Consider the following 25,700-nt stretch of genomic DNA (forward strand, 5'->3'; position numbering starts at 1 on the left):
ATGGAAAGGCTGCACATGGAGCTTCACCCACAATCGAGCTGTAAGTACAGCTCCCGGCGATTTATGGCCGAATGCGGGTAACACACGCGGGGTCGGTGTGCCAGCCCCTGCAACGCCAGCAGGCGCAGGGAGCGCCCTTGTTCAAGGCCGTGCCCTTGGACCAGCACAATGTGGGGTGGACGCGCGGTGTGGTCTGTGTGGACGCACGGTGTGGGGTGGACGTGGGGTGGGGTGGGGTGGTGAGGACACCCCTGCTGCTGAGCTGCAAGCACGGAAGTCCACGCGCTCCGCTTGCTGCCTTTTCCTGAGTGGATGCGGGCCTGCAGCCCCAGCTGAGTCAAGGGCAAGTGGGTCCCTTGGCGGTCATCCTCGGTTATCCATCCAAGCAGCATGTCCGGGGTTTGATGGCGCCCTGGATCCCCCTGAACCAGTTATGACAGACAGCCCACGGAATGAGGCAGCGGGCGCGGGCCCAGCTGGATAAGCTGGCGTCAGCCGTTCTGTTTCGCGCCTTGGAAGGAAACTGGAGATCAGGAGGGGGTGCTGGGCAGGGGACGAGGGTGATGGCTGGGTCCGCGAGAACGCGCTCAGAGCTGGCTGAGTGGCGTGGACGGTGAGTGCGCCGCCGGCTTTCACAGCCACAGCTGGAGAGCAGGGGGCAGGCCCGGCTTCCTGTGGGCACCAGGGACATCAGGAGGGCACATTCCACATGGACTGCGAGACGGGGGCGGTGCCAGAGCCCCGGGAGGCGCGGCTCCTTGACAGTTGAGGGCAGAAGGGGCGGAAGACAGGGAAATGGGGCAGCATGAGCAGAGCAGGGCCGGGTGGGGAGCTCCGGGGGTCAGAGGCCCCGTCACCCCCTCAACCCTCGCCACACGCAAAGCGGGCCTCAGACCCCCGGCCACACGGACGGGCCGGGCAGACGCAGGGCCCAGAGCCACAGCGGTCAAACTGGCCCAGCAAGACCCGCGCCGGGGGTGGGGGCCGGGGCAGCCAGGTGGGTGGTGGGCGGGAAGGACTGCCAGCCCCAGCCCTGGGCAGGGCACAGCGGAGGGTGTGGCTGGGCTACCCGGGCAGGTAGGGCCGGCCTGGCAGGGCGGCTGGGGCGGGTGGCAGGGAGGCGCTTGCTCGGTCTGGGGCAAGGCCAGTGCTTTCCCAGCAGCAGGCTTATCGACGGGCCCCGGCCGCTGGGAGGAGGCACGGCAGAGGCCTGGAGGTCTGGCGGTGGTGCCGGACAGCCCGCCACCCCCTCAGGCCCGGAGGCCTGCGTCAGACCTGCCTCAGGGGCCCCGAGGGCATGACCAGGGAGGTGAGCTGTGTGTGTGTGTGTGTGTGTGTGTGTGCGTGCGTGCGCATGTGGGCACGCCCGCACACCAGGAGAGAGATGTGTCTAGGCTGGACCCCTGTGCACCCCTGGAGAGAAACGTCCACACCCTGAGATTCTGAGCTTCACAGCGGTTCTATCCGCAGCCCACCTCCACCCCAGAGGCTGTGTCCCCAGCCAGGCAATCCATGCCCTGGGTGCCACGGGGTGGTCAAAGAGGGCCTCAGCCCGGTCAGGCCGGGCCCAGGTCCGCACCCCTGCCCCAGAGCCACCGGGAAGAGTGGCCCCCCCCAGGCAGGCGCCAGGGCTGGCAGTCTGCTCTGGGGCAACGGGCAGGTATGGACAGGCCCTGGGCAGCCACAGGCTCTCCCAGGGACCGAGGCAGCAGGCCTGGGAGGGACTCGGCTGGGCACGGGCAGGAAAGAGGGCAGGATGCAAGGAGAAAGCCTCGCGTGGGTCCCCGCATGTTGCAGGGCAGGGCTGGTTGGCTCGGTGACGGGGCAGCAGAAGGCTGCCCATGTGCGCTCGCTGGCGGGACCCTCGCCCAGTCCCCGGCGGCGGCAGCCAGGCCGCCTTTGGGAGGAGCGAGCAGAACCTCCTGAGTCCCGCGCTGACCAGGGCTGCCCTGCCGCACACGGCCATCATCACCCACGGAAGCCAGGGCCCGGAGAGGCCGCAGCTGGCCAAGGCCGCAGACACTGAGGGGCCCGCAGGGACCCAGGCCTGTCTCTGCCCAGGCTTCAGGCCCAGGGCCCCACCCAGGCAAGGAGCCGGCACCTTGGACAGAGGGAGGCCGTGCTTCCAAAGCTGCCCCCACACTAGAGCTGGAAGGCCTCTTAGCCCCCGCCCCGCTGAGGCCCAGACGGAGTGCAGGAGGGGCTTGGGCCCCCCAGGCTGGTGGGTGGCCAGGCCAGGACTCATCCCCCGCAGGCTGCAGAGGTGTTCTGGGGGCCTGACAGGCGCCCAGCGCAGGCCGTGCTGGTGTTGGCTGAGTCAGCGGCCGTTCTGCAGGCAGCAGCCACAGCCCAGGGGTGCGTCCTTTCGCCGCTCGTGGGCACTGTCAGCGAGGGCCTGGGGGGCATCAAAGGACCCTGGCGGGCTGGCCCAGGGCAGGTGCTCTCAGCACGGGAAGGGCCTGGATGTGAGGAGGGCGGGCAGGGAGAGTCTGCCCCTGCGTGCCCCCGGACATGTCCCCAGGCAGCAAGCCAGCCTAGAAAGGGGCTGGTTCGGCCGGGACGCATGGAGGGAGGTTCAGTGCCCGACCCATGCTGAGCGCCCCAGGCGTCAGGTCCCTGAGGTGAGGGACAGGCGCCGGGAAAAGGGCACTGAGGTCTGTGACAGGCCCGTGGCGTCCCAGCCTCCTGCAGCCCGGCCGGGAGCCGCTTGGGGCCCCGTCACCTGTCAGGGGACCCGCAGTCAGGGGCCTCGGCCTCTGGGTGGGCAGGTTTGCCCCGAGACAGGTTCGGTTGGTGTCCAGCCCCAGGAGGGCAAGCAGGCCCAGCCGGACCGGCCACCTCTCCCAAGGAAGTGTGGCTGTGTGCCTCCTTTGGCCAAAGAGTCCCATGGTAGCCGAAGAGTCAGCCTCCCCCTGGCCCTTCCCAGGACAGAGATGCTGAAGCCCTCGCCTCCCCAGACCCAGGACCCTTCGCCGGTCGTGCGCGGTTTTGACACAGTTGGTCCTTCCCTCTAAGCTGGAGAAGCCACGCCTCACCCCCCCAGGGCCCCTGATCCTGCTGCGCCTGGTACGTGGCCCTGCTCTGCGGTGTGCGGTCTGGGGTCTGGGGCTCAAGGAAGGAGCAGGTGGGGCAGGGCCTGCAGTCTGCACACAGCACCCCACGGAGGGGCTGGCGGAACCCAGACTCACCTACACAGGCGAGAAAGCAGAGGTGAAGGGGCCTCCGAGGAGGCCGGGATCCTGGCAGGAGGCAGGGCTGAGGCAGCCGCTGGGGTGACCTGATCAGGAAGCCGCAGGACAGGCGGGCGCCCAGGCTTATAACGTGCGGCCACTGTGCGGTGGGCAGGCGGGGCTGGGGTCTGCGGGAACTCGCGGCGGCGGGAGAAGCCACAGGCCGCAGCGGCCACCCACCAGGCAGCGTGGGAGCCCACAGGCAGGGAGCTGGCTCCCTGGGGCCCGGATGTGGGCTGGGCAGGGCACAGCGATCCTGACGTGCCTGTGAAATTGAAGGAGGTGACATTTGGGACAGAGGACGAGGACACTGGGCCCAGGGGACCCCGGCCGAGGCGGCCTGCAGGGGCCTGGGGGAGGGGCAGTCCCGGGCTTCCTGGGTCAGGACCAGGACCTCAGGGCATGTCTGGGGGCTCCCTGGGGTGGACAGGTGCAGGCACAGGGGCTGGCAGCCTCCCTGGGGTGCCCCCATGCCCCTGGGGAACCCCAGTCACGTCCCTCCAATGACTCCCACCTCTGAAAGGAGCCTGATGCCTTGACCCAGGGCCTCGGGGAGGGTGGGCAGCACCAAGGACGGACCGTACGGGCAGGTACCCGTGCTGATGCCCGCCAAGGCGCCCCCCGCCTCCCCCTCTGAGGCCAGGCGGGTGAGCCACCCCCCCGGGCCCTGGGCCCAGGGCTGACCCTGCAGGCCTAGCTGCCTTTCTCACTCACCTGGGCCCCTCCTCCCCTCCCCCAGCAGACAAACACAGGAACGCTTCCAGTAGACTTTTTGGGGCTGGGACCCAGTGATAGATTTACCCATTTTAAGGGGCATTTAATCCACCCTCTATGTCACGCTATGCCCACTCTGTCTCCTGGGAGAACTCCATCAGCCCGACTGAAGCCCGTACCCACAGGGGCGCAGCCCACCCTGGCCCGCTGCAGACCCGCCCATCTCAGGCCCCCGTGGGCCTGGCCTCCTGGTCCACACAGGTGAGAGCTCCTGGTTGCAGGCAGTCCCACCAGCCGCCTGGAGCAAGCAGCCGGGGGAAGGATAGGGTGTCAGGGGAGGGGCCCGCCCTCCGCGCCGCCCCTCTACCGGCCCGCCCTCCGCCCAAGGCTGGGGGGGCCATGGGGCTGTGCCTGCTGGTGGCTGCCCCTCCCCCGGCCTGGTGTGGCCTCCTGAAGGTAGCCCGGTCCCACCCCCACCGGGGCTGCCCGCTGGGTTCACTGGCCACGTAAACGACCGGCCTGGCTTCCCTAGAGGCCCGGCCGCTCAGAACTAGCCTGGGAGCTTCCTGCCCGAGAGGTAGGTGCAGGGCCCTGTGACCAGGGCCGGAGGGCGGGGTGGAGGCCTCGAGTGCGAGAGCGGGGAGGTGCCTGGCGCCCCAGCAGGTTACAAGAGGCTGAAGAGCGGGCACCCAGGATGGGCGAGCGGTCCTGAGGTGGCCAGGGGCCCCGGCCAAGCAGGACGCCAGATGGTCAGGCAGGCAGGCTGGATGGGTGGGTACCGGGCGCGCCCCTCACCCCGTCTGCTGCTGAGGGCAGGGCCGGTCTGGCTGGCCTCCCAGACCCCGTCCCCGGCGGGCAGGCCCATGGGCGCTCCCCGACTTCCTCTGACGTCTTTGGCTCCTGGACGAGGACTCCCCGCAAGCCCAGGACACCGGAGGGGGCACCGCCCCAGGTCACGGGCGGGCGGCGGACGTCTGCGCCCGGGCAGCCGACACCAGGAAGGAGGCCACCTCGGGGCCGGGCCTTGGAGCTGGGTCCCTGCACACAGAGGGCTGCCCAGAGCCCAGGCACACGGGCAGGAGGGTCCGGCCGGCACTCTCGCGGGAGGGCCAGGGGCCGAAGCCCAGCGTGGCCACGCAGCCCAGCGCTGCCGCCCGCCCACATGCCGCCCGCCCCTGGTGCACCTTTGCCCCCTCCACGCCCCATGTGCCCTCCTTCCCTCTGCAGATGACTGACGGCCCCAGGCTCCCGGGCACCCCCTTGGCGTGGACACCGCCGGCCGGGCCTGCGGGGCCGCAGATGGAGCGTGCGGGGAACGGCTCCCAGGGCCCCGCGCCCCTCTTCCTCACCTCGCCGCTGGCCCGCGGCGTCTCAGGCGTCTTCGTGTGGGCAGCTCTGCTGCTCACCGGCCACCAGGTGAGCCTCCCCTCGGTGCCCCCCGGGGACCCGCAGCCCAGCCCCAGGGGGCCTGCTCGGCCTTGGGGCAGACCCGGAGGCCTGGCCGGCTGGAGGAGTACCACCCGGGGGCTCACCACAGCTGCGTGGGGCCGGGAGGGGGCGGTCAGGGGACGCAGAGCCAGGCGGAAGACGGACAGCCTCTGCCCAGCAGTGGGAAGAACTCTGGCTGGACGCCCAGCCCCCCTACCCCGCCCTGGGGCGCTTCGTGAGCCCGTGGGCCCGTTTGCTGAGGTCAGCAGCAGGGTCCCCTTTCACAGCTGAGGAGACTGAGGCTGTGAGAGCCCGGGGGTCTTTCCCAGGCTCGTGTTGCTGGGAAGGGAAGAGTACTCTGCTCCCAGGGTCAGAGCATGGCTGGAGGGGCCCAGAGCTGGGGAGCCAGGTCGCCCCAGGTGGAAGTGCCGGGCCTGGCAGAGAGATTGAGGAAGTGGCTGGGGTGGGGGTGAGAGGCGGTGCTTGGGGACAGCGCTGGGCAGTGGGTACCAGGCATCGCAGATAGCAGAGTGGCTCGGGAGCCCAGGACCAGCCCAGGGAGGCATGAGCAGAGGTGGGCGGGAGCGGGCTGCCCGGGCTGGAGGCACTCCCCGGACATGCGGGGGTTTGGCCCTCAGCCAGGGGTGCTGAGGAGCCAGAGGAGGCTGCGGTTGGGCACCAAGGGCAGGGTAGCCCTGTAGGATGGCTCGGCTGGCACTGTTGCAGGCGCTGGGCTGGCGGAGTGAGCCTGGGGCAGGGGCAGTCGGGAGGCTGGCTGGCAGGACAGCAGGTGGCCAGAGGCCTCGAGGCAGGGCCGTGGGGGCCGATGTCCCCCCAGTGAGAGTTGCCCCCAGGGTGGTGCACGTCTAGGCGTGGCCTCAGATAACCGGTCTAAGGGGGACGGGGCAAGCATATGAGGGCGGGCCAGGTGCAGCTGAGAGCGGCAGGAGGAGGAGGCCCCTTCCTGTTGGGGCCATCCAGGAGGCCTTCCTGGAGGAGGCAGTATTTGCCCTGAGTTTTAGCAAGCTGTCCCGGAGCGTCTGGACAGGGAGACAGGACAGGTGGGTGGTGCGTTTGCATCACACGGAAGCCAGGCCTTCTTCCTGGTGGCAGCATGGCTTTAGGTTCCCAGGCGGCTGTGCTTTGTGGGACAACAAGCACCTGAGGGGGCGGGGCACCCAGCGTCCTAGGTCCAGGCTGTCCCAGTTCCAGCCACAGTCTGGTCCTTGGCTTGGCCCTCTGTCCAGCACTGACCTTCCGGGAGCGTGTGTCTGGAGCCCAGCGTCCTGGGGCCTCATGGCCTGGGCAGGGCTGACGGAGAGCCTGTGGGCGGCACTTCCCAGGCCCCACCGCCCCCTCCTCCCCCGACCCCGATGGGGAGTCCCTCACTCTCCACCCAAGGGGACAGAGAGCGACTCAACCCTCACTTTAAAGACGGGGTACTGAGGCCTGAGAGGACAGTGGCTGGCCTAGGCCCACAGCAGGCAGTGCCTGCCCAGGGGCCCAAGTCTGTCTCCTGATGGCTGGTTAGGCCGTGCCCTTCCCACTGCACCCGCTGGGCAGGGAGCGGCTGATAAGGAACCTGACTGACGCCAGCCTGCCCCCGCCACCCCGGGCTGTGCCCCCAGAGGCTGGGCTTCTGTGCTCAGCCTGCCCTCTGCCTGCCCCTCCCCGCCCCCCCCCCCACCCCCCGCCATGGCTTCCTCCAGGAAGCCTCCCAGGGGTGCTGGGGACCACGCCCAGCTACCTGTTTGCCTGGCTCCCTGTGCTTCTTCCCCTCACTACTTTTTCACGTCCTCGTAGAAAACAAGGACGATGTGGGAAGGTTACAGGCGATCACGGGGACCACCCCTCTGTCCCTCTCATCCGGGGACGTCCTCCCCTTTGTCTCTGCCCGGCTGCGGCACACACCTGGGCCCCACTTGCTTTGCCGTCCTGTAGCATTCTCTCGGAGCAGCTCCCCAGGCTGGTGCCCGGGGCTGAGGGTTGCCCTCTTCGAGGCAGTCACGGGCCCACCACCAGGCTCGGTCTCCCGTGTCCCTACGATGAACGTCCTTAAACGTGAATCCTGTCTTCGTCTCTGAATAAATCTGTTCCGTGGGCTAAGTCCCAGGAGGGGTGGGAGGCATCAGCTGTTCTAACGCCCCCATGTCGCCGTGCCACACTGCTCCTCAGGCCAGCGCACACGCCCAGCCCTGAGGTGAATGAGCGAGCACACCCATGACTAACCGCGTGCTCCTGGGGCGCAGCGTCCGCCCGAGGCAGGGCCTGGGGAGGCTGGCTCTACCTTCTCCCGCTGGCGGGGGCCGGGGGCGGGCAGCGAGCCCAGGCCTGCCTTCTCCGCCCAGATCTACCTGCACCTGCGCGCCTACACGGTGCCCCAGGAGCAGCGGTACATCATCCGCCTGCTGTTCATCGTGCCCGTCTACGCCTTCGACTCTTGGCTCAGCCTCCTCCTCCTGGGGGCCCACCAGCGCTACGTGTACTTAGACTCCGTGCGGGATTGCTATGAAGGTGGGTGCTGCTGGCTCTCCAGGGCCCAGGGAGCGAGTGAGGGACTCCCAGGGGCTTGCACAGCCCCTGCCAGCCTGAGTCTGGCTTAGCGAGGACCCCACCGGATGGCCAGATCAGCGGTGCTAAGGAGACTCCCAAGGTGGGGTGGGGCTGCAGCTGGGCCGGCCCGGAGCCTGGGAGAGGTTGTGGGCCAGGTCGTGGGGGGAGTCAGAGCCACACGTGGCGGGAGTTGCCCGCCGCGGGGAACGTCCCAGGGCTGGGCTGCGAGCCCCATGAGGAGGGGGTCTGTGTCTCCTGGGCAAGGGAGCCCAGGAGCTCTGTGCAGCCAGCAGGCCTCGTGGGTGGCCCAGGCTCAATGCCCACACCCTGCTTGCAGCCTTCGTCATTTACAGCTTCCTGAGCCTCTGTTTCCAGTACTTGGGGGGCGAAAGCGCCATCATGGCTGAGATCCGCGGAAAGCCCGTCCGGTAAGCTTCTGCCCAGAGCCCGCGGGTCCCCCACCCCCTGCTGGGCAGCCAGGCCACTCTGGGGGTGTCCTCCGGGAACACGCCTCAGGGACTCCTGCACCCCAGGACCAGCTGCTTCCACGGCACCTGCTGCCTTCGGGGCATGACCTACTCCATCGGCTTTCTGCGCTTCTGCAAGCAGGTGAGTGCCTGGGCCCCCCGGCCAGCCCCCCCACGGCCCCTGCGCGACGAGCGGGCTGGGCTGGCTCCTCACCAGTGGCCCCAGCCGCCATCCTCAGCCGTTCCCCGACCCCCAGGCCACGCTGCAGTTCTGCGTCGTGAAGCCCGTCATGGCCTTGGTCACCATCATCCTGCAGGCATTCGGCAAATACCACGACGGGGACTTCAAGTGAGGCCCGGCTGGCATGCGGGCAAGGCGGGGAGGGGGCAACCTGGGGGGGCTGGAGAAGGAGGCAGGGCTCAGCGCAGGGGGAAGGGCCGGGGGCAAAGCTGTGGCAAACAGACCCTTGTCACAGGTGAGCCCTGGGGACCCCAGCGCCTCGAGGCCCCGACCCCACGGCCCCCGGACAGCCAGGACGGAGTTAAGGGCACCCAGTGAGCCAAGCTCCGCCCTCGCACGTGCCCCTGGGCCAGGGCCACAGGCACATCCCACACGCACGCGCACTCCTGCTCACGTCCCACACGCACGCGCACTCCTGCTCACGTCCCACACGCATGCGCACTCCTGCACATACCCCACACGCATGCGCACTCCTGCTCACGCCCACACGCACGCGCACTCCTGTATATATCCCATATTCATGCGCACGCCTGCTCACATCCCACATGCATGCGCACTCCTGCTCACGTGCACACATATGCTCACACATGCACATGTGCAAACACGCGCTCTCACAGAGGAGCGCACACATAAGGCTCACGTGTACACGCGTGTGCACGCTCACACGGTCACATGCACACCAAGGCCCGCACACGACGTGGGTTTGCCTTGCACAGGGCTGTTCCCATTGCGGAGGTTGGGGAGGGGCAGCGGGTCTCCTGTCTGGAGGGGGCGGGGTCTGGAGACCAGCGGCCGCCAGCTCCTCGGCCTCCCACCCTGGGTGCCCCTTGCGGCCCTGGAAGGGGGGGCCCAGGTCTGAGTCTCTGCGGTGCCCAGGCTGGGGGCTCAGGCCAGTGGCACAGCGGGTAGGGTGGGGTGGGCACTGGGCTGTGGCCGCCCTGACGGGCTCCCGCCCTGGCCCGCAGCGTCCGCAGCGGCTACCTGTACGTCACCCTCGTCTACAACGCGTCGGTCAGCCTGGCGCTCTACGCCCTGTTCCTGTTCTACTCCGCCACCAGAGAGCTGCTGCAGCCCTTCGAGCCCGTCCTCAAGTTCCTCACCATCAAGGCCGTCATCTTCCTCTCTTTCTGGCAGGGTGGGTGGGCACGTCCCTAGTGCCCTCAGGCCCAGCCCCACCCCCAGCTGCAGCCCCGGTCAGCGGATGGCCCTCTCAGCAGAGGAGACAGCGAGGGCCCCAGCAGATGGGGCCTGATGTGGGGAGACAGGACACCCAGAGGGGTGCTGGAGCCCTGTGCCCACCAGCCCCTGGGCACTCCTGGTCCCCACTTCTCAGAGGACAGTGAGCAGCTGGGGCCAGGGGGAGAGCAAGACAGGCCCTTGGGGATTCTTGATGCCCACTGTGCCAAGGACCCAGCACTGGAGGCGCCCAGCCCCCCTGAACTGAGCTCAGACCCTGCAGACCCCTACCATGCTCACGCAGCCCCAGCTGGGTGGGGGGCTCTTGGCTGGGGTCGGCTCCCATCCAGCCTCCTGTCCGGAGCAGCTGACTGAGCGGCAGTCACCACCCCCCAGGGCTGCTGCTGGCCATCCTGGAGAGGTGTGGGGCCATCCCCGAGGTCCAGGTCACCGACGGGAGCACGGTGGGGGCCGGCACGGTGGCCGCCGGCTACCAGAACTTCATCATCTGCATCGAGATGCCCTTTGCTTCCGTCGCCCTGCGCTACGCCTTCACCTGCCAGGTGTACTCGGAGAAGACAGAGAGCTCGCCAGGTGTGCAGGGCCCGCAGCCCGGGTGAGGGGCGCCTGGACCGTCTCGAGGGCAGGGATGCTGAGGGGGCCCTGGGCAGCCCCCAAGCCACGCCTCTGTTCCCCATCTCACCCTGGTGGGCAGGGAGACAGCCCCAAGGAGGGAACGAGCCCCCAGCAGTGTGTCACCTCCACACAGTCCCAGGGAGGAGACCAGGGGCGGGATGAGCTGAGTGAGATGGCGGGACCCGGCGTTTGGGCCCAGGGTCCCTGTAGTGGTAGACAGTTCTTGCCCCCGTCCCCACCAGCACTCCCAGGCGCTCAGACAGGCCTGGCAGGAGAGTCGGGGGGCTGGCTGGCACTGGTGCCCCTAGAGAAAGGCCCATGTGGGCAGGGACGGGCCTTGGCCTGGACTGGTCAGCCTGGAGCGGTGAGGAGGTGAAGGAGTCACCCCAAGGTGGAGATAAGGTGGGGCCAACCCAAGGCAACCTGGCAGAGGGTCTGGGCTGGGAGCGCCCCAAGGCTGGGCTGAGATCCAGGGGTCCTGGAGTCACCCCTGCTGGCTGAGCCAGGACCGGGACATGCAGAAGAGAGGCCTCAGCCCTGGGCAGTGCGCAGGCTGGCAGGGAGGAAGCCAGGTCCTGGGGGCTGGGAGCACGAGGGGCGGGGTGGTGCGTGCCCAGGGAGCGTGCAGCCCACCCGCCGCCCACCCCCAGCCCCCTCAGCACCCATGCAGAGCATCTCCAGTGGCCTCAAGGAGACCATGAGCCCGCAGGACATCGTGCAGGATGCCATCCACAACTTCTCCCCCGCCTACCAGAAGTACACGCAGCAGGCCACGCAGGAGGCCCCCCGGCCTGGCCAGGGCAGGGCGCCCTCACCCCGCACGCCCCCCCACAGCCCGGACGGCGGCCCTGGCGTGGGCAGGAAGGGCCGCCACGTGGAAAAGAGGATGCTAATAGCCGCGGAGGAGCTGTAGGGAAAGGACAGGGCGCCCCGCCCTCTGACCATCTTGCCAAAAGGTCAGGCCTCTCCTGGGAGCCTCCTGCCCACCCACCTGTGGCCGGTGGAGCGGGTCACCTGGTAGCCCTGCCAGGCGCCCAGAGGCCGCTCCCTCACCCAGTGGGCCTGCAGCCCCAGAAGAGGGCACTCACGCCTCTCTGGTGACCCCAGGGACCTGCCAGGCTCCCCCGGCCAGCAGCTCAGGTGGCCTCCCGGTATAGACAGACCCCGGGCGGGGCAGCGGTGGAGGATGCTGGGCGGCTGGGAGCTGCGGGCCACACGGGAGGGCTCCACGCGGGCTGCGGGAGGCGGGGCAGGCTTTGGAGGGAGGTCAGCCGGCCTGCCAGGCGCAGGGTGGGCTGGCTGTGGGTCGGAGGGCGGCAGGGCCCCCAGCGGAGAGCACAGGGTCTCCTGGTGAGCTGCACATGTTGATACATAAACAGCCGGGGCTTCCAGTGCCTCCAGCGGCCTGTGTCCCTGCAGGGTCAGCACTCTGACGGACGGATCGCAGGGTGGGGGGTGGGGGACAGATGACACCACCGTCCTAAGTCTGGGTGCTGCGGGGAGGGTCTCACCCACCGTGGGGCAACCGGCCACGGTCACAGCTCGAGCAGGCAGGTGAGGGGCCTGGACCCGAGATGTGGCGACCTGCCCCTCGTGGGCTCTGAGATCCAGAGCCTCCACTCTCCTGGTGTGAGGCCCTGAGCTGCCCCGCCTGGGATGGGTTGAGGAGGCCGGGTGTGCAGAGCCCAGAGGCCAAGGAGGGAAATGGTCCCTGGAGCCGCCTCCCCATCCTCTCCCCTGCCCTGTGCCAGGCTGGCGTGCGGGGGGAGCCTGGGACCCGGGAGGGGGAACAGGAGGGGGGAAGTGAGGGCAGGCCCCAGGCATAGGGGGTCAGCACGTGGGGATGGAGCAGCAGCCACCCGGGAGGCTGAGTCAGTCCAGTGTGTCTGGGGGAAGGAGGAGGGCGGGGGCAGTGGCCCGGCTGGGTGGGCAGGAAGGCCCAGGCACCAGCCAGCCGCGACGCCCCCTGCCTCCCAGTCACTGGTCCTCACCTCACCAGGCAGAGAGCGAATGGCCGAGGGGCTCGGGGAGGCTCAGCCAGGCAGGAACGGCCTGCGGTGTCTGGGCCAGAGCGTCACCCCTGGGCCTGGGGACACGGGGCTCAAGGCCAGCAGCCTCTCCCAGGGCCCAGCCTGCCTGCCTGCCTGATGAGATAGGCTGGCGTCCTCCCTGCCACCCCCTGGGAAGTCCCCACCTGCCTTATCGCCCTCTGCGGCTGTCAGACCAGCTCGGGGAGGCCCCTCGTCTGTCAGCTGGTGTGGGAGCAGCCACGGGGCTCCCCAGAGACGTGCCGGCCCAGAAGCGAGGTTTTCTGGAGGCTATAGGACAGGCACCTGACGCCCAGGCTCCATGGTGAGCCAGGGGCGCGGCGGCCTGGAGGCCCTTGTCCGCACGGACCCCCGTGCGGCGTGAGTTGCCCGAAGCTGTGCACCCAGAGGGCCCGTGGGCCAGGCCTCCTCCTGGAGACCCCAAAGTGGTGGGGTCCTGGGGATGGGGGAGCACCCATTGTGTGTGTGTGTGGCTCTCTCTCACAGACACCCATACACTACACAGACGCTACTGAGAAGCAGCAGGCTGGGGCTGGGGTCCAGCCTCGCTGAGGGAAGGCAGGGGGGAGCTGCGTGCCCGTCCCCACACCTGACTCCACGGAAGGGTGCTCAGGGCAAGCAGGAGGAGCCGGCGGAGGCCGGGCATGGACTCTCGCGGAGCGGCTGGCGCGGAAGCAGAGTCCCTGGGTTATCAGGTGCCGCCCAGGTCAGCTCAGGCAGGGGTGGGCAGGAGGGCCCCCAGCGGTCAGAAACACCGATCAACAGCTCCCCTGCAAGCCTCTCATCAGAGGCTGAGTGCTGACCCGCCTGACCCTCGGCAGGTCCGTGGGGCATGGAAGGGGCGGCATCTGAGGACGGGTGCCCCACCCCAACAGGCCCAGGCTGGCTGGGCCCTGGCACTGGCTTTCAGGGGAGCCTGCCTCCTTGCTTTGCCCCACACCCCGGACAGACCCCAGCTCTGCCGCCTCCTGTGGGCTCACTGGAGCCCCAGCCAAGACAGCCGAGCGGGCGTCCGCGACGGGGTCTCCACGGCAGGACAGTGGGGTCCCAGGGAGCCCACCCACCGCCGCCTGACCCCCGCCCCACGCAGCCCGGGCCGCCCACCCCCGGCAGCTCTGCTGCTGACCCAGCCCCGGGGGGCGTGGTCACGGCGCTGAGTGCCCGCAGCCCCCTCAGGCTGGGGAAGGACGGACAGACGGCTGTCCCTGAGCGGTAGCCACGCGGCGAGACGCCGTGAAACCAGAAAACTCTTTATTGAAAGGTACAAAAGCGTCACAGCAGAGATGTACAGCAATAAGTTAGGCGTGGCCGGCCGGGCGGGCCGCTTCGCACCTCAGGGCCACGACATAGGGTCTCTTCTCAATAATTTATATCATGATAAAGGCAGCACAAAAATAAATATTGAAATGAAACTGCTGAGTGGCCGGAGGTGTGGGAGGCGGCTGTGGAGCTGACACGCAGGGCCCTGCTGCCCGGGAGCAGGGGGACGGGCCTGTCCTCTTAAATAAAAAACCATATATTAGAACTGTGGCAGTGAAACGCCAACGCTCTGAAAGGAGGAGGGCACACGGGTCTCCCAGGCCTGGTCCTGGGAAGGGGGCGGCCCGGTGGGCAGCACTGGGCGGTGGGCGGCCGACTTGAGAGGCCAGGCGTGGGAGGGGGTGCCCCCCCCACCACCCGCACTGCCAGTCAGCTCTGCTCTATGGAGATTTACAGTATCAAATAGGAAGAAAAGGTACGAAAATCTGAACGATAAAATGTGTATATAATTTTTTATATATATATATACTTTTCTCTCTTTTAAATATCCCCATGGTTCTTATTGATATCCAATGTGGATTACCTACCACGGCTATGGTACGGACAGCTTCTCTACACTCCCGCCTGGCTCTGAAGGGACCCAGACGTCCCCCCTAGACCACGCCTCCCCCCAAACAGGGGGACACTTTCCACCCGCAGCCCTTGGGGCCCTGTGCCCTCCCCGTGCGCCGCCGCCTCCTCCTGGGTGGGCTATCAGTGGGAAGCAAGCCGAGGAGCCGGGAGCTGGAGCTGAGAGCTTCCGGCCCGCGGGGGGCTCGGGGCTCACCATGCACCCCCACCACCCGCCTCTGGGCCGGGCACCTTCCCAGGGAGGGCAGGAAAGGGCGCCCAAGCCTGGCCACGCTCGGGGAAGGGACACCCAGCAAAGGCCACCCGACCATCAGTGGCTCCGAGTGCCGAGAGGGAAGAGCAGATGAAGGTTCCAGGCAACGATTAAGCACCAAGGCGGCAGAGTGCCATGTCCTCCGCCGACCGTCTGCGTGCCCCCGGGAGGCTGGTCCCTGCCGCCGGCCCAGCCCAGCGCCCACCCCACTCCCGTCCTCCCCTTCCCTCACCACCACCACTCCTCGTCCGCCAGCCCACCCTCCTCCCTGCCTCCCGTCTCACCCAGCAGGACCTCGGCCGCGGCCAACTTCACACCTGCTCCCCAGAGAACGTGCCCCCTCCCCCCGGGGCTCCCCTCTCCTGGCCAGGTGGCTGCTGCTCCTCGCTGGGGACCGCCCCGGGCCACCCGACACGGAGGGGAAACGCAAAGCGTGTGCGGGCCCAGTGACAAGCCGCTCCCGAGGCCGCCAGGGCGGCGGCGCCCCGCGGGAGGGCAGCACAGGTGCGCGCATGTTCACACGCACAGGCGACCTCGCACACGCTTGCACGCGCACACAGCCCTTCCTCCGCCCACCCAGGGGGTCTGGGACTCTGGCCGAGGCTGCAGCAGGATCACAGTGCTTGGACCCTGCGGGGGGGCGGCTCCTCCCGGGCGCCCAGGTGCAGCCAGCGTGTTGGAGGGGTGCTGGCCCAGCTGGGGGCCCGAGCAGGGTGTGGACACGCTGCCGCGTGCGGACAGGCAGCTCGAGGCAGTGGTGGAAGACGTCTGGGCCAGGGGCCTCCCGAGGGCCTTCCGTCCACACCCCCTGCCCCCGCCGGCGCAGGACAGAGCCTAGGAGGCGGCCCGGGGCGGGCGGCGGAGCCCGGGGCAGGCGGGGCGTGCAGTGCGCGTGCGTGTGCTCGTGTGCAGGGCGGGCGGCGCGCGGAGCCCCGGCTGAACCCCGTCTGTTTGCGCGGGCCGGTCCGCAGGAGTCCGTGGGGCTCCCTCTCCGCGGGACCACGCCCCTCGGCCGGGCGGGCACTAGGAGGCGGCCGAGAAGGGCACAGAGGCGGAGGCGGCCATCTCGGCGGACTTGACGATGGTGATGACGCTGGTGGTGGCCACCTTGGGCGTGACGGGGCCGCGGGCCACGGTGCGGGCGAAGGTCTGCAGGGCCTCGTACTTGGCCCGCAGGGCGTCCAGCTCGAGCCGCATGCTGCTGTTCTCGCGGGCCAGCTTCTCCACCTCCTGCTGCAGCTCCACGCGCTGGCGCTCCAGCTCCTCCTTCTGCGTCACGCGCTTGATACGGCAGCTGGCCGCGTAGCCGCGGTTCTTGAGCGTGCGGCGCCGCTGCTTCAGGCGCACCACCTCCTCGCGCGTGAGGCCCCGCAGGTGCTGGTTCAGCTCCCGCACCGACATGGACACCAGCTCATCGTCGCTGAGCGCCGCGGCGTTCTCGCCCGCCTCCTTCTTGACCTGCGGGGCCACGGCGCGGGGTCAGCTCCGGCGGCCAGGACTCGGGCAGTGAGCAGCGCGAGGGACCGGGCCCCTCTGCCCCCCAGGCTGCCCTCCACCGGGCATGGGACAGGCACTGCGGCCTCACCGGGCATCGGGCACACACAGCGCGGGGCATCCCGAGGGAGCCACTGGCTACGACCTGCTGTGAGCCGGCTACCCCAACCCCGCGAGGCCGGCCCAGCTGTGCTGCCGACTGAGGACCTCCAATGCCTGGTGCGGGCTGCTGGTCAGACAACTGCCCCGCCTGCCCTGCGCGCCCCTCCGGTCCATGGGGTGTCCCCAAGGCCACCTTGACCCAGCGGAACCCAGCAGGGCCTGGAGGTCTGCAGGCCACACACACACACACACAGAGAACCGACTCCGGCCAGCCCTAGGGGCTCTGCGGGATTAGAGACCACGCGCCCACATCCAGGTGCTGGGCTGACAAGCACATCCTGGCCAGCAGGCACCCACCCCTCCTCCCCAGCGTCTCCTGAGGCCGCAGCCCTGACTCTTCCCGCCTCCCTCAGATACTTCCTCCAGCCTGCAGGCCCCTCCCCACCCTGCTGACAGGCTCCCCCCACACACACACGCCAGGGCAGTCCCGGGCTTCTGGCGCCAGAGGGGGCCTCTCCCAGGCGGGTGCCCGGGGCAGAGACGGGGCTGCGCCCACCCTCCCTTACCTTCAACGCCTTGTTCGCCTTGGGATTAGTCGTCATAACCTGGGCACAGTCACCCGGACAGAACCACCTGGAAACGGTAGCTGGAAATCAGAGAGATGCGTGCGGTCAGTTTCTGGTGGGGGGTGGGGGGACAGGCCACTGTCACGAGTGACCCGAGCAGGGACAGCCCCCTGCAGGGGCACCCGGGAGGCCCCACTCCCCAGTCCGCACCATCCGGTCACAGCTCCCCGAAACCGAGGGCATCCTGGTGGGCCTGAGCCTCTGCCGTGGGCAGAGGGGACGCCAGGTCACTCCCTCCAGCCCGGAATCTGCCCGTGGGGCAGCCTGGACACACCTGGTCCACAGCCAGCAGTCGCAGTGGCTGTCCCGCCCGCAGGGCCCCGGCCATGAGCGCCGGCGCCAGGCAGGAGCCGCGGCTGCTTCCTGCTCTCGCCCTGAGCTGGACGGCGGCACCTGGGCAGTGCGTGGGACGCCTCGCCTGGGGGTCCACGTGCGCAGCAGCAGAGTCCCTTCCCGGGAGGCCACGCCTCAGCCGAGAAGGGCGCCGGCCGCAGGGACGTACCCACCCGGGCGGGACCCCGTCACCCTGGAACCGCCTGGCCCCCCACAGGAAGGCCCCCTTTGGGGAACCCCAGCCTTGCTGAGCTTGCCCCCACGACCTGTGGGGGCAGCCCCACCCTCCCTGGAAGACCCACCTCCTCCAAGGGCACTGCAGCGGTGACATCACCCCCTCCACTGAGGCTGCCCCACAGCCACGACCCGAGGCTCAGAGGGTGAGTGGGGGCTCCCGCCGCCGGCCAGCCTGGGACCGGGGGAGTGGGAGCCGCCGCCCCCAGTGCCCACCGCCCGTCTGGCGGGCGCCGCCCCTGCCGCCCGCCGCCCCCGCCCCATTTTCGCGTCTGCATTGTGTCACGCATTCTAATCATTCATGAAAAACCAGCCAAAGCATCCCAAGCATGAGTCCCCCTGATAGTTGCCATGGCGACCTTGGGAAGTAGCCAGCCCCGATGGTCGTCATGGAAACGGGGAAGCCCACGGCAACAATGGCTCTGGGCAGCCGAGCCGACAGCACAGGTCACAGGTCGTGGGGTGGCGAGCAGGCCCCCCAGGCCCGACGCGGGGAAGGGTGCGGAGGACCTGGCCCGACAGCACAGGTCGTGGGGCAGCGAGCAGGCCCCCCAAGGCCCGACGCGGGGGGAGGGTGCGGAGGACGCGGCCCGACTCGTGCAGGAGTCGGGTTCACGGGACCAGGGCCCGCCCCCTGGCTCCGAATGCCACGAGGTGAACTGAGCAGAGAGAGACGCCCAAGGAGGGTCTGGGGCCAGAGGCGGAGCCGCAGCAGAGGCTCCGTCTCAAGGTGAGGGGGACCTGCTGGGCAGTCTCCCCCTGCAGCCCGAGACCCTCACGGTGGCCCCGCCTCTGGCAGCCCGCCCGCCCCTCAGCACCAGACAGTCTCTGCTCTCCCAGCCCTGGAGGCACCGGGTCCCTGGGCCCTCTCGAGCTCACGCGTGTGTCCATGGTGGACACACGGCCACCCGGGTGACCCCACAGGAGGTGAGAGCTGCCACCTGACTGCGGCCTGACCCCTGGGGACCCAGGGCGCCCCGTAGGCCACCCCTCCCTCTGGCTTGGGAGTCAGCCCCGGCCTGGAGAAGCCACTGCGAGGGCCGGCAGGCCGGGTGGCTGAGAGGCCATGAGAAACTTCTCCACGTTGAGCGAGGAGGGGCCGCTATCATTCCAGCCCGCTCCCAGCACGCCAGGGCATAGCTGGGCGGTGAGTCACCAGCTGTTTACAGAGCTGGGCTCACATTCCCACAGGCGGAGGCCCCGCCCACCCCCGGTGGGAAAAGGAAGGGCAGGGGGCCTGCGCTGGACCAAGCAGACCCTCAGGGACGCGCCAGCCTGGCCGGGACAGCAGCGCCTTCCCAGGGACGCCTCCCCTGGGGACCTGCCCACCGTGACGTTGCCGGGTGGGGCACCCAGGGGCCCAGGACGCACACGGGACTGGGGCTCGGCACCCCGTGGGCTCAGCAACCCAGTCCACCGGGTCAAGTTGGCCACAGACCCCAGGCCCCACGTCTGCTGGCGCTGAGCCCACCTAGTCCACCGCCTGGCCTTTGGGCCCAGGACCTGGGCGAGGAGCCTGGGCAGAGACGGGGGAGGGCAGCCTGGCTGGGGTACCCCCGGGGCCTGCCCTCAGTCCTCAGGCCCCCACCCAACCAGACGGAGCCGAGGGGCTGTCTCCAGCCTCTGAGACAAGCCGCGGGCAACACCCTCTCCTCCCTGCCGGCCCTGGCCTTCTCTTCTGAAAAATGAGGGGATCGGAACCAAGGGCCCAGTGCCAAGCGTCCTCAGCCGGGCCATTCCGGTGACCCCGGAGACAACACCCTGACCCTGGGCTCTCACCCCAGGGGCTGCACCAGGACCCTCACCCCAGGGGAAGGGGGGCGAGCCCCAGGCAAGCAGATGCCGGCCCGCCCCCACAGACCCAGGCGTTAGCACTCAGCTTCCAACGCCCTCAGGGCCCAGGGGCTCACGTCGAAGTCAGGCTGTGGGTCGGCGGAGCCCTTCCATGGACTCGGTTAGGGAACTCAAACGGCAGGCTACTTGGCTCTCCCCAAAACACCCCCAGAACCGACCTTACGTCACTTCAGCCTTCAGAAAACAATAGCTTGCTTTTGGAAAGAGGTTCGAGAAGAGTTTTGCAGGTGTGGACGAGAGTTTGTAGAACAGCTGACTGGGAAGAGCTGCCCTGAAAGGGTGTTTGTGACCCCGCAGCCGTGCGGGCCAGCAGAGCTCAGAGGCGGGAACCGGCCAGGGAGACGGCGGCCAGGGGCAGGCAGGGCACCCAGGGCCAGTGCTGCTGCGTCGGAGCCTGGACCCTCCACACACCTTCCCGACAGCCCGGCCAGCGGCTCATCCTGGTGCCGCCACCTGAGAAGCCGGGCCCGCGCCAGGCTGGGACACTGGATGGGGCTGCGCTGCCCCCTCTCCTGCCCCTCGGAGCCGCTGGTGCAGCAAGCAGCCAGCACCTCTCCCAGGAACACCTCCCAGCCAGCTTTCGGCTCAGAGGCTGCTTTTCAGCCCAAAGCCAGAAACTCCGTTCCGATGTCCAGCTGAACACGAAAGAGGACGTCCTCTGTAGGGAAGGGGACCCTAGACAGAGGTAACCCTGGGGACCACGCAGTCAGCGGTAAATTCGGGAGCGTCCCTCCCCTTCTGGGCCCATGAGAAGCCTGGCAGGGCAGGGCGCCCGGGTCTGACAGCGCAGGACTGCCCTTCCAGCAGGCAGGTGAGCCAGGGCCAGGATCACTTCCTGCCCTCCTCCTCGCAAGTCCCTGCCTCGGCTGAGACCTGGCTCCCGGGGTGGCACACGGCCTGACCGGCCCCTGTGTGCTCCAGCCCTCACTGGGCCAGGCCAGGGGCTGGGGCCCAGGAAACCAATTCTTCCTCAGGGCAGCCACTGGCGAACGGGGCTGCGACCCACCTGGGCAGCCCTGGGCTTAGATCAGCCAGGAGCAAAGGGGCTTCGAGAGTCTCAGATTCTCACCGGACTGCACAGTCTGCAAGCCCAGGCCGTGAGCCCAGGCAGGAGAAGCCGAGTGTCCAGCGTCAGCGTCGAGCAGGGCAGGCTCCCGACACCTGCGGCACTCAGCTCAAGAGAGGGGGTCGGAGGGGACCTTCTGTTGCCAGGCCTCAGGGGTGTCTGGGTGGCATGGCAGCCGAGAGTGAACCTCAAAGCCAGAACCACCATGCCGCGCTGCCTCTGCTCTGGGGACTGGGGGCCTCCTCTCGACAGACCCCTGGCCGACTGCCCCTCGGGCTGGTGCCACAGCAGGAGCCTGTCTGCCGAACAAGCGCCCGTCGACTCATCCAACCCTGGAAGCAGGTCCCAGAACCAGGAGGGCGCCCACCGCCTGCGCCAGCTCCCTGAGACGGGGGTGTGTCCCGCCGCGCCCTGCCGGCCACCCCACCGGCCCGGCCCGCACCCAGCCTGCAGGCTGGCCCTGGCTGGCTGCCCTCCGGCAAGACGTGACTGTCTGCCTGGCCTGGAGGACGTCTGGTCACCTTGCCTTTGCAGCCCGAGGAAGCTGTGTCATCCTGGCCACGTCCAGAGGTGACTCAGGCAGGGCTAACAGAAGGCTGAACGCCGCCCCACCCCCGCCACCCAGCTTCAGGCACCTGCTCCCCTGGAGCCCCCACGGCAGGGGGTTCTGCTCTGCCCCAGCCCCGCGGGGCCGGCCAGGGCTCCGACCGGCCCCACCTCTCTGTCCAGCCAGGGACATGACGGCCGTGGACCACCCCAGCCTGCACGGCCCTGGAGACACCCGCTCTCGCGCTGCGCTCCTCCTGGGTCTCCAGCTTGGGTGGCGGCCCCAGGCCCCCCCCCACACCCACCTGCTGGCCTGGCCTGCGTCCCCACCAATGCTGCAGCCCTTCGGCACCGCCCGGGCACGGGCCCCCGAGTTCGGTCTGGACCCGTCCCCGTGCCTTAGCTCCCACAGGCAGGCGGGGGGAGTCCCTCCTGAAGCCGTCACTCCCAGGGCCACCTGTCACCACGCCAGGCCTCCCCCACGGGCTCCCTGAAGCCCCCGCCCATCTGTGCCGGGGACGCCCCCGCTTCCAAGCTCCCGCCCCTCTGCCATTGCCCCCTTCCTCCCCTTGCTTCACGTGTGGGAGGTGGGCGCCCCTCCTGAGCATGCATCCAGGGCGGTGCTCAGGACCAGGGCTGGCCCTTCTGTCCAAGGCCTGCCTCCCTCGATGGGCAGAGGGCAGGGGCGCTCTCACCTCCCCACTCCCTGTGACTCCTGGCAGGTGGGAGGCCCGCTGCTTGAGCAGATGCCAGCACCTGCATGAGGGAGGGGCCTGGGGCGCTCCACCCTGTCTCCTCTCTGCCCCTCTGCCCCCGGCACCCAGGTGGGCAGCGCAGAAAGGCAGGCCAGCCACACCAGGTACTGGGCGTGGGGCCCGCCCCTCTGGCAGGTGAGGCGCTGGGAGGCTGTTTCCTTGGGGAGAGCTGTGTGTCTGTAGACTGAGACCCTGCAGGTTCATCTCTACCTGCTCTAAAATCCTACAGCTGTAAGATGACACTCTCAATTTCCTGAAACTGTAAGAAAGAGGAAACACAAGTCTGTGACTTATAAAAAGCAAAAGTAAATACCGGAGCAACGCATCTTCCACCAGCCGAGAACAGGGAGGCGGGGAGCAGAGAGGAGAGTGAGTCACTGTTTACTGCCCCGAGAAGCAGCCACGCAGAGGACTGTCCCCACTGGCCGGGGCTCCATTTCCCGTGCGGACTGGACCTGCTGTCCACAAAGTCCATCCAGAAACCTTTAGACTCAGGAACAGCCAGGACACAGGCAGGAATCCTGAGACTGTAAACAAACTCTCCAGCTATGGCAGAGCCTGAGAGAGAAAGCACGCACCGCAGTGGACAAAGAACGGCCCGGAAAACGACCTCGCTTGGCGGCAGCCTCAGCCGCAGGGCTGGAACGCAGCAAGCCCCGGAGCCGACTTCCCCAGTAGCCGCGATTCAACTCCCATTTTTAGCAACTACCTTGAAAGTGAACGATGCTGAACTTGGAAGCTGCCCCTTAAAGGCCAGCCCTGCTCAAGCACGAGGCACAAACGCGCTCGGGTGAGAAGCCTCGCTTGTGGTTCTGAACCAATAAATGTTTTACTCTGGAATACCGAGCGGTCCAGCTTTAAGTTGTAAGAGCAGACACCCTCTACCGAGCTCAAACATCCCTCCTGGACCCAGCGAGGGAAGCTCTAGGACAGGAGGCAGCCATCCACAATGCAACAAGCCGCTGGCGTGCCCCCCGCCCCCCCGCACAGCCCACCTTCAGTGCTCCAGGCCCTCCCACCTGCTTGAAGGAATGCTTTTTAAAAAAGGGTCAACCCCCCCACCAGCCAGCAAAGACAGCAGGCTTGCGGACTGGGCTTCAGAGATGGCAGGCAAGGCATTCGGTCACCCTTCACTAAGACTCCTGGGCAGCAACCACTGTGCTGGCAAAACCTGGTCGATGCCAACAAAGGGGCGAGGGGAGGGCAATGGGCAGCCAAGCCACTGATCTGTCACTATGGGATGCCTGTGGACATCCGAGTCCCGGGACCGCGGGAGAACAGGCGCCTGGCAAGAGGGGGCTGAGTGGCAGTCAACTCTGAATGGACTGTCAGGGGGAGGACCTCACTTCTCTAGGCTACCCGACCGTGGGGAAGGTAAACAAGAGCGTAATCATTAACACGAGACGGAGAGCAGGGGACTTCTAGCAACGCAGCCGCAGGCTGCTCCCGGAATGTGGGCAGAAGGGGCGAGTGCCGCTTGGTTGAGGGCTCCGGGACACGTGGCGAGTGAGGACACTGCTTCGGGGGACAGGGGACGGGGGGGGGGGGCCAGGGCGGAGCGACCGTGCTTTCCCAACGCAGACCCGAGGCCAGGTGGCGGGGCAGGTGTGTGGAAGCGCGCGGTGTCCGGAACTCAACACAAGTAGCGAAAGGCCTCTGTTTCCAGTTAGAAGAGGCGGAGACCCCCACTCAACGAGGAGAAAGAGGAGACGCGAGCCACGGACTTCGGGAAATGACGCGCTCGTCGCCCCCCTCCCCACCACAAGCTCCCACGCCGAGGCCTCCCTCGGTGAACCCAGGCAGGTCGGCTGCTCGGACAGGGACCCGGTCAGCGAGGCCCCTGCTCCTCGCCCTGCGCACGTCCGGCGCGGCGGGGATCCGGGCGCGCGCGGGAAGCGCAGGCCGGGCCTGAGCGCCGCCGGGGCGGGACCGCGCCGCCAAGCCGGGCAGCGCCCAGGTGCGCGAGGCCCGGGTCGCCCGGGTCGCCATGCGCTCCCTGGCACGTGGCCCTCGCCGCGCCCCCGCTTCCCCCAAGCGCATCTCCGGGGGCCCGGAGGGCAGAACAGGTGGGGCGGGCCTGGCAGGGGCGTCGGGCCCGCCGAAAAGCCGCGCTGCCCACCCGACCCTCCCCGGGCCCGCCTGGCGCCCGCCGCCCCCGGACGCGGGCCGGGGCGCAGGGATGGGGGCGCGCCCCCGAGGAAGGGCCCCCCGGCCCGTACGGCGCGCTCGGGGCGGGACACCCGACCGCAGGTGCGCCGACCGGACCGAGCTCCCGAGGCCCGACACCAGCGGCCGCGGGTCCGAGGCGGCAGAGACTCGCCGGCGGGCGCGCCCCGGGCGGCCCCACGGCCCCCCGCCCGGCCCCGCCCGGCCGCCCCTCACCTGGCGTCGCGCGGGGGGCGCGGGCGCGCGGCGGCTCCTCGCGGGCACGCGCTCTCTTCGCGCTCAGTCTCGCGCTTCCCGTCGGCCGCCGCCTCCGCCAAGCGCTCGGGCTCCGACCTCGCGGAGAACAACAAGTCCCCCGCGCCGCCCGCCGCCAGCCCGCCCGCCCGGCTCCCCAGCATCTGACACCGCTTCCGGGATCGGCGTCGGCGCGCGTCACGCCGCCCCGCCCACCGCGCGCCGCCCCGCCCACCCGCCGCGCGCGCCAGCGCCCCGCCCACTCGAGGCACCACCCACCGCGCGCCCCGCCCCGGCCCGGCCCCGCCCAGCGGAGGCTCCGCCCCCGAGCCCACCTGCGCGGAGCCGACCCGTACCTGTGGCGCAGGTGCCGCGCGCGCCGCGCGGTGGCGGCAGCAGTCCCCAGACGTCGAGAGCCGGGAGCACCCCCAGTCTCCCTCGAACTCGTCCGCTCTCAGCTCGGTGGAAGGGCAAACTCCTGTCTGCAGTCCACATCCGTATTCGCCAGGTGGCCTCCCGAACCTAACCTTAAACGCCCCCCACCCCCCAGGCCCGCGCATCCCTGAGACTCACCAGGGCCCTCAGAGAACCCCCGATCTGCCCAGGGTTGGCCGCGGGAACCCCTGTTGGGGAGTCCCTGTTGGGAACAGTCTGGTACTTTCATCAAAAGAGAAGGCGGGTCTGGGACACACCAACCTCCCCGTCTTGGGTGGGGGCCTGGCCCCGCCAGTGAGGGAAGAGCCCTGACATGCCCTCCAGATAGGCAGCGCTGTCTTTTGGTTTCCCAGTTTGACCCAGATGTGGGTAAAGAGAACAAGAGAAAATGGTGTTACATGGTTTCAACCCAGAGCCTCAGTGTTAAGGGGCTCCAAGACCCCTGGCCTGGAAACAGTGCCCACCTAAGGCCCAGCTGATGGTTGCTGTGGGGTGGCAGACCCCGAAAAAGCAGAATAGAATGCCGCCCAGACTCAGGCCAGGGCCAGCCCGGGAGAGGAGAGCCCCCTCCTGCTGCACGTGGAAGCTGAAGCTGGGGAGCTGACCCACACCCCCTCCCCAGCACTTGGACGGCAGGCGGGATCCCTGGACGGTTTCTGGATCCTTCTCGGAAATAATGAGCTATGTCCATGAGGCCACATTTCTGAGTTCTGAGACAGCAGGAAAAGTTGCTAAGGCTGGTATGAGGGCCGGGGTTGGGGGGGGGGACCTTGAACCATCTTGGGCCCTTCAGAGTGTATCCCGGCAACAAATGGGAGCAAGTGCCAGGAGTTTTCGAGTTCCCACGACAGGTGGGTTTCCTTCTGAGCGACCTGCTCTGCCAGGGTGCCCTGGCCTTGTGGAGCCACCAGGCACGCTGGGCTTTGCTGACGGCCTCAGCAGTAACAGCTGCCAACAAACACAGCGGCGTTCGCCTCTCCAGGATGTTTTCAGAGCTGGAATTTGAAAGGTGTTTCCCCTTCTCCCAGCCCACGCCCTCCCGTCCTCAGATTGTGGCTCTCTCAGCAGGACACCACGGTGAGAGGTCAGCGTGATGGACTCTCTCCTCACTCTCCTCATTCCCCTCACTGGCCTGCAGACTCTGTATTAGCTTGGTTACCAAGGGCGCTGTCTAAATGGCCTCCTCAGTGCCGCGACCGCCCGGCACGCAGAAGCGGCA

General features: G+C 68.5%; 2 protein-coding genes and 1 long non-coding RNA gene across 14 annotated transcripts; 2 read left to right on the forward strand and 1 right to left on the reverse strand.

Annotated features, from left to right (window-relative positions):
- Positions 1-550: 550 nt before the first annotated feature.
- TMEM184A (transmembrane protein 184A) lies at positions 551-13,905 on the forward strand. 9 transcript variants are annotated; one of them, XM_069569661.1, is made up of 11 exons: positions 555-613; positions 2,927-3,066; positions 4,130-4,205; positions 5,172-5,360; positions 7,721-7,886; positions 8,263-8,353; positions 8,459-8,534; positions 8,650-8,741; positions 9,599-9,768; positions 10,206-10,403; positions 11,096-13,905. In XM_069569661.1, the coding sequence occupies exons 4-11, from the start codon at positions 5,172-5,174 to the stop codon at positions 11,356-11,358; spliced, it is 1,245 nt and encodes a 414-aa protein (XP_069425762.1). In that variant the 5' UTR covers positions 555-613; positions 2,927-3,066; positions 4,130-4,205; the 3' UTR covers positions 11,359-13,905. The 9 variants fall into 9 exon arrangements, with proteins under 9 accessions (XP_069425759.1, XP_069425762.1, XP_069425758.1 ...); XM_069569659.1 differs by lacking the exon at positions 555-613 and adding an exon at positions 1,228-1,309 and having other exon boundaries at positions 4,095-4,205; XM_069569657.1 differs by lacking the exon at positions 4,130-4,205.
- MAFK (MAF bZIP transcription factor K) lies at positions 13,728-24,504 on the reverse strand. 4 transcript variants are annotated; one of them, XM_069569663.1, is made up of 3 exons: positions 24,029-24,196; positions 16,799-16,878; positions 13,728-16,094 (listed from the first exon to the last, which is right to left on the reverse strand). In XM_069569663.1, the coding sequence occupies exons 2-3, from the start codon at positions 16,832-16,834 to the stop codon at positions 15,660-15,662; spliced, it is 471 nt and encodes a 156-aa protein (XP_069425764.1). In that variant the 5' UTR covers positions 16,835-16,878; positions 24,029-24,196; the 3' UTR covers positions 13,728-15,659. The 4 variants fall into 4 exon arrangements, with proteins under 4 accessions (XP_069425764.1, XP_069425765.1, XP_069425766.1 ...); XM_069569664.1 differs by lacking the exon at positions 24,029-24,196 and adding an exon at positions 17,494-17,650; XM_069569665.1 differs by lacking the exon at positions 24,029-24,196 and adding an exon at positions 17,133-17,392.
- On the forward strand, positions 21,075-22,486 carry LOC138428790 (uncharacterized). The gene is made up of 2 exons (XR_011252577.1): positions 21,075-21,781; positions 21,876-22,486. It is a non-coding gene; the product is annotated as an uncharacterized lncRNA (long non-coding RNA).
- Positions 24,505-25,700: the final 1,196 nt, after the last annotated feature.

This window comes from Ovis canadensis, chromosome 24 (genome assembly GCF_042477335.2).
Source record: "Ovis canadensis isolate MfBH-ARS-UI-01 breed Bighorn chromosome 24, ARS-UI_OviCan_v2, whole genome shotgun sequence".
In the NCBI taxonomy this organism is placed as follows: Eukaryota; Metazoa; Chordata; class Mammalia; order Artiodactyla; family Bovidae; genus Ovis; species Ovis canadensis.

Bases quoted from the DNA above. Each gene is read 5' to 3' on its own strand.
- TMEM184A (XM_069569652.1), top strand. From the start codon at position 4,062: ATGTCACGCTATGCCCACTCTGTCTCCTGGGAGAACTCCATCAGCCCG. The intron at 4,206-5,171 runs GTGAGAGCTCCT...TTCCCTCTGCAG, and splicing joins TGGCCTCCTGGTCCACACAG to ATGACTGACGGCCCCAGGCT. The intron at 5,361-7,720 runs GTGAGCCTCCCC...TTCTCCGCCCAG, and splicing joins TGCTGCTCACCGGCCACCAG to ATCTACCTGCACCTGCGCGC.
- MAFK (XM_069569663.1), bottom strand. From the start codon at position 16,834: ATGACGACTAATCCCAAGGCGAACAAGGCGTTGAAG. The intron at 16,095-16,798 runs GTAAGGGAGGGT...GTGGCCCCGCAG, and splicing joins AGGCGAACAAGGCGTTGAAG to GTCAAGAAGGAGGCGGGCGA.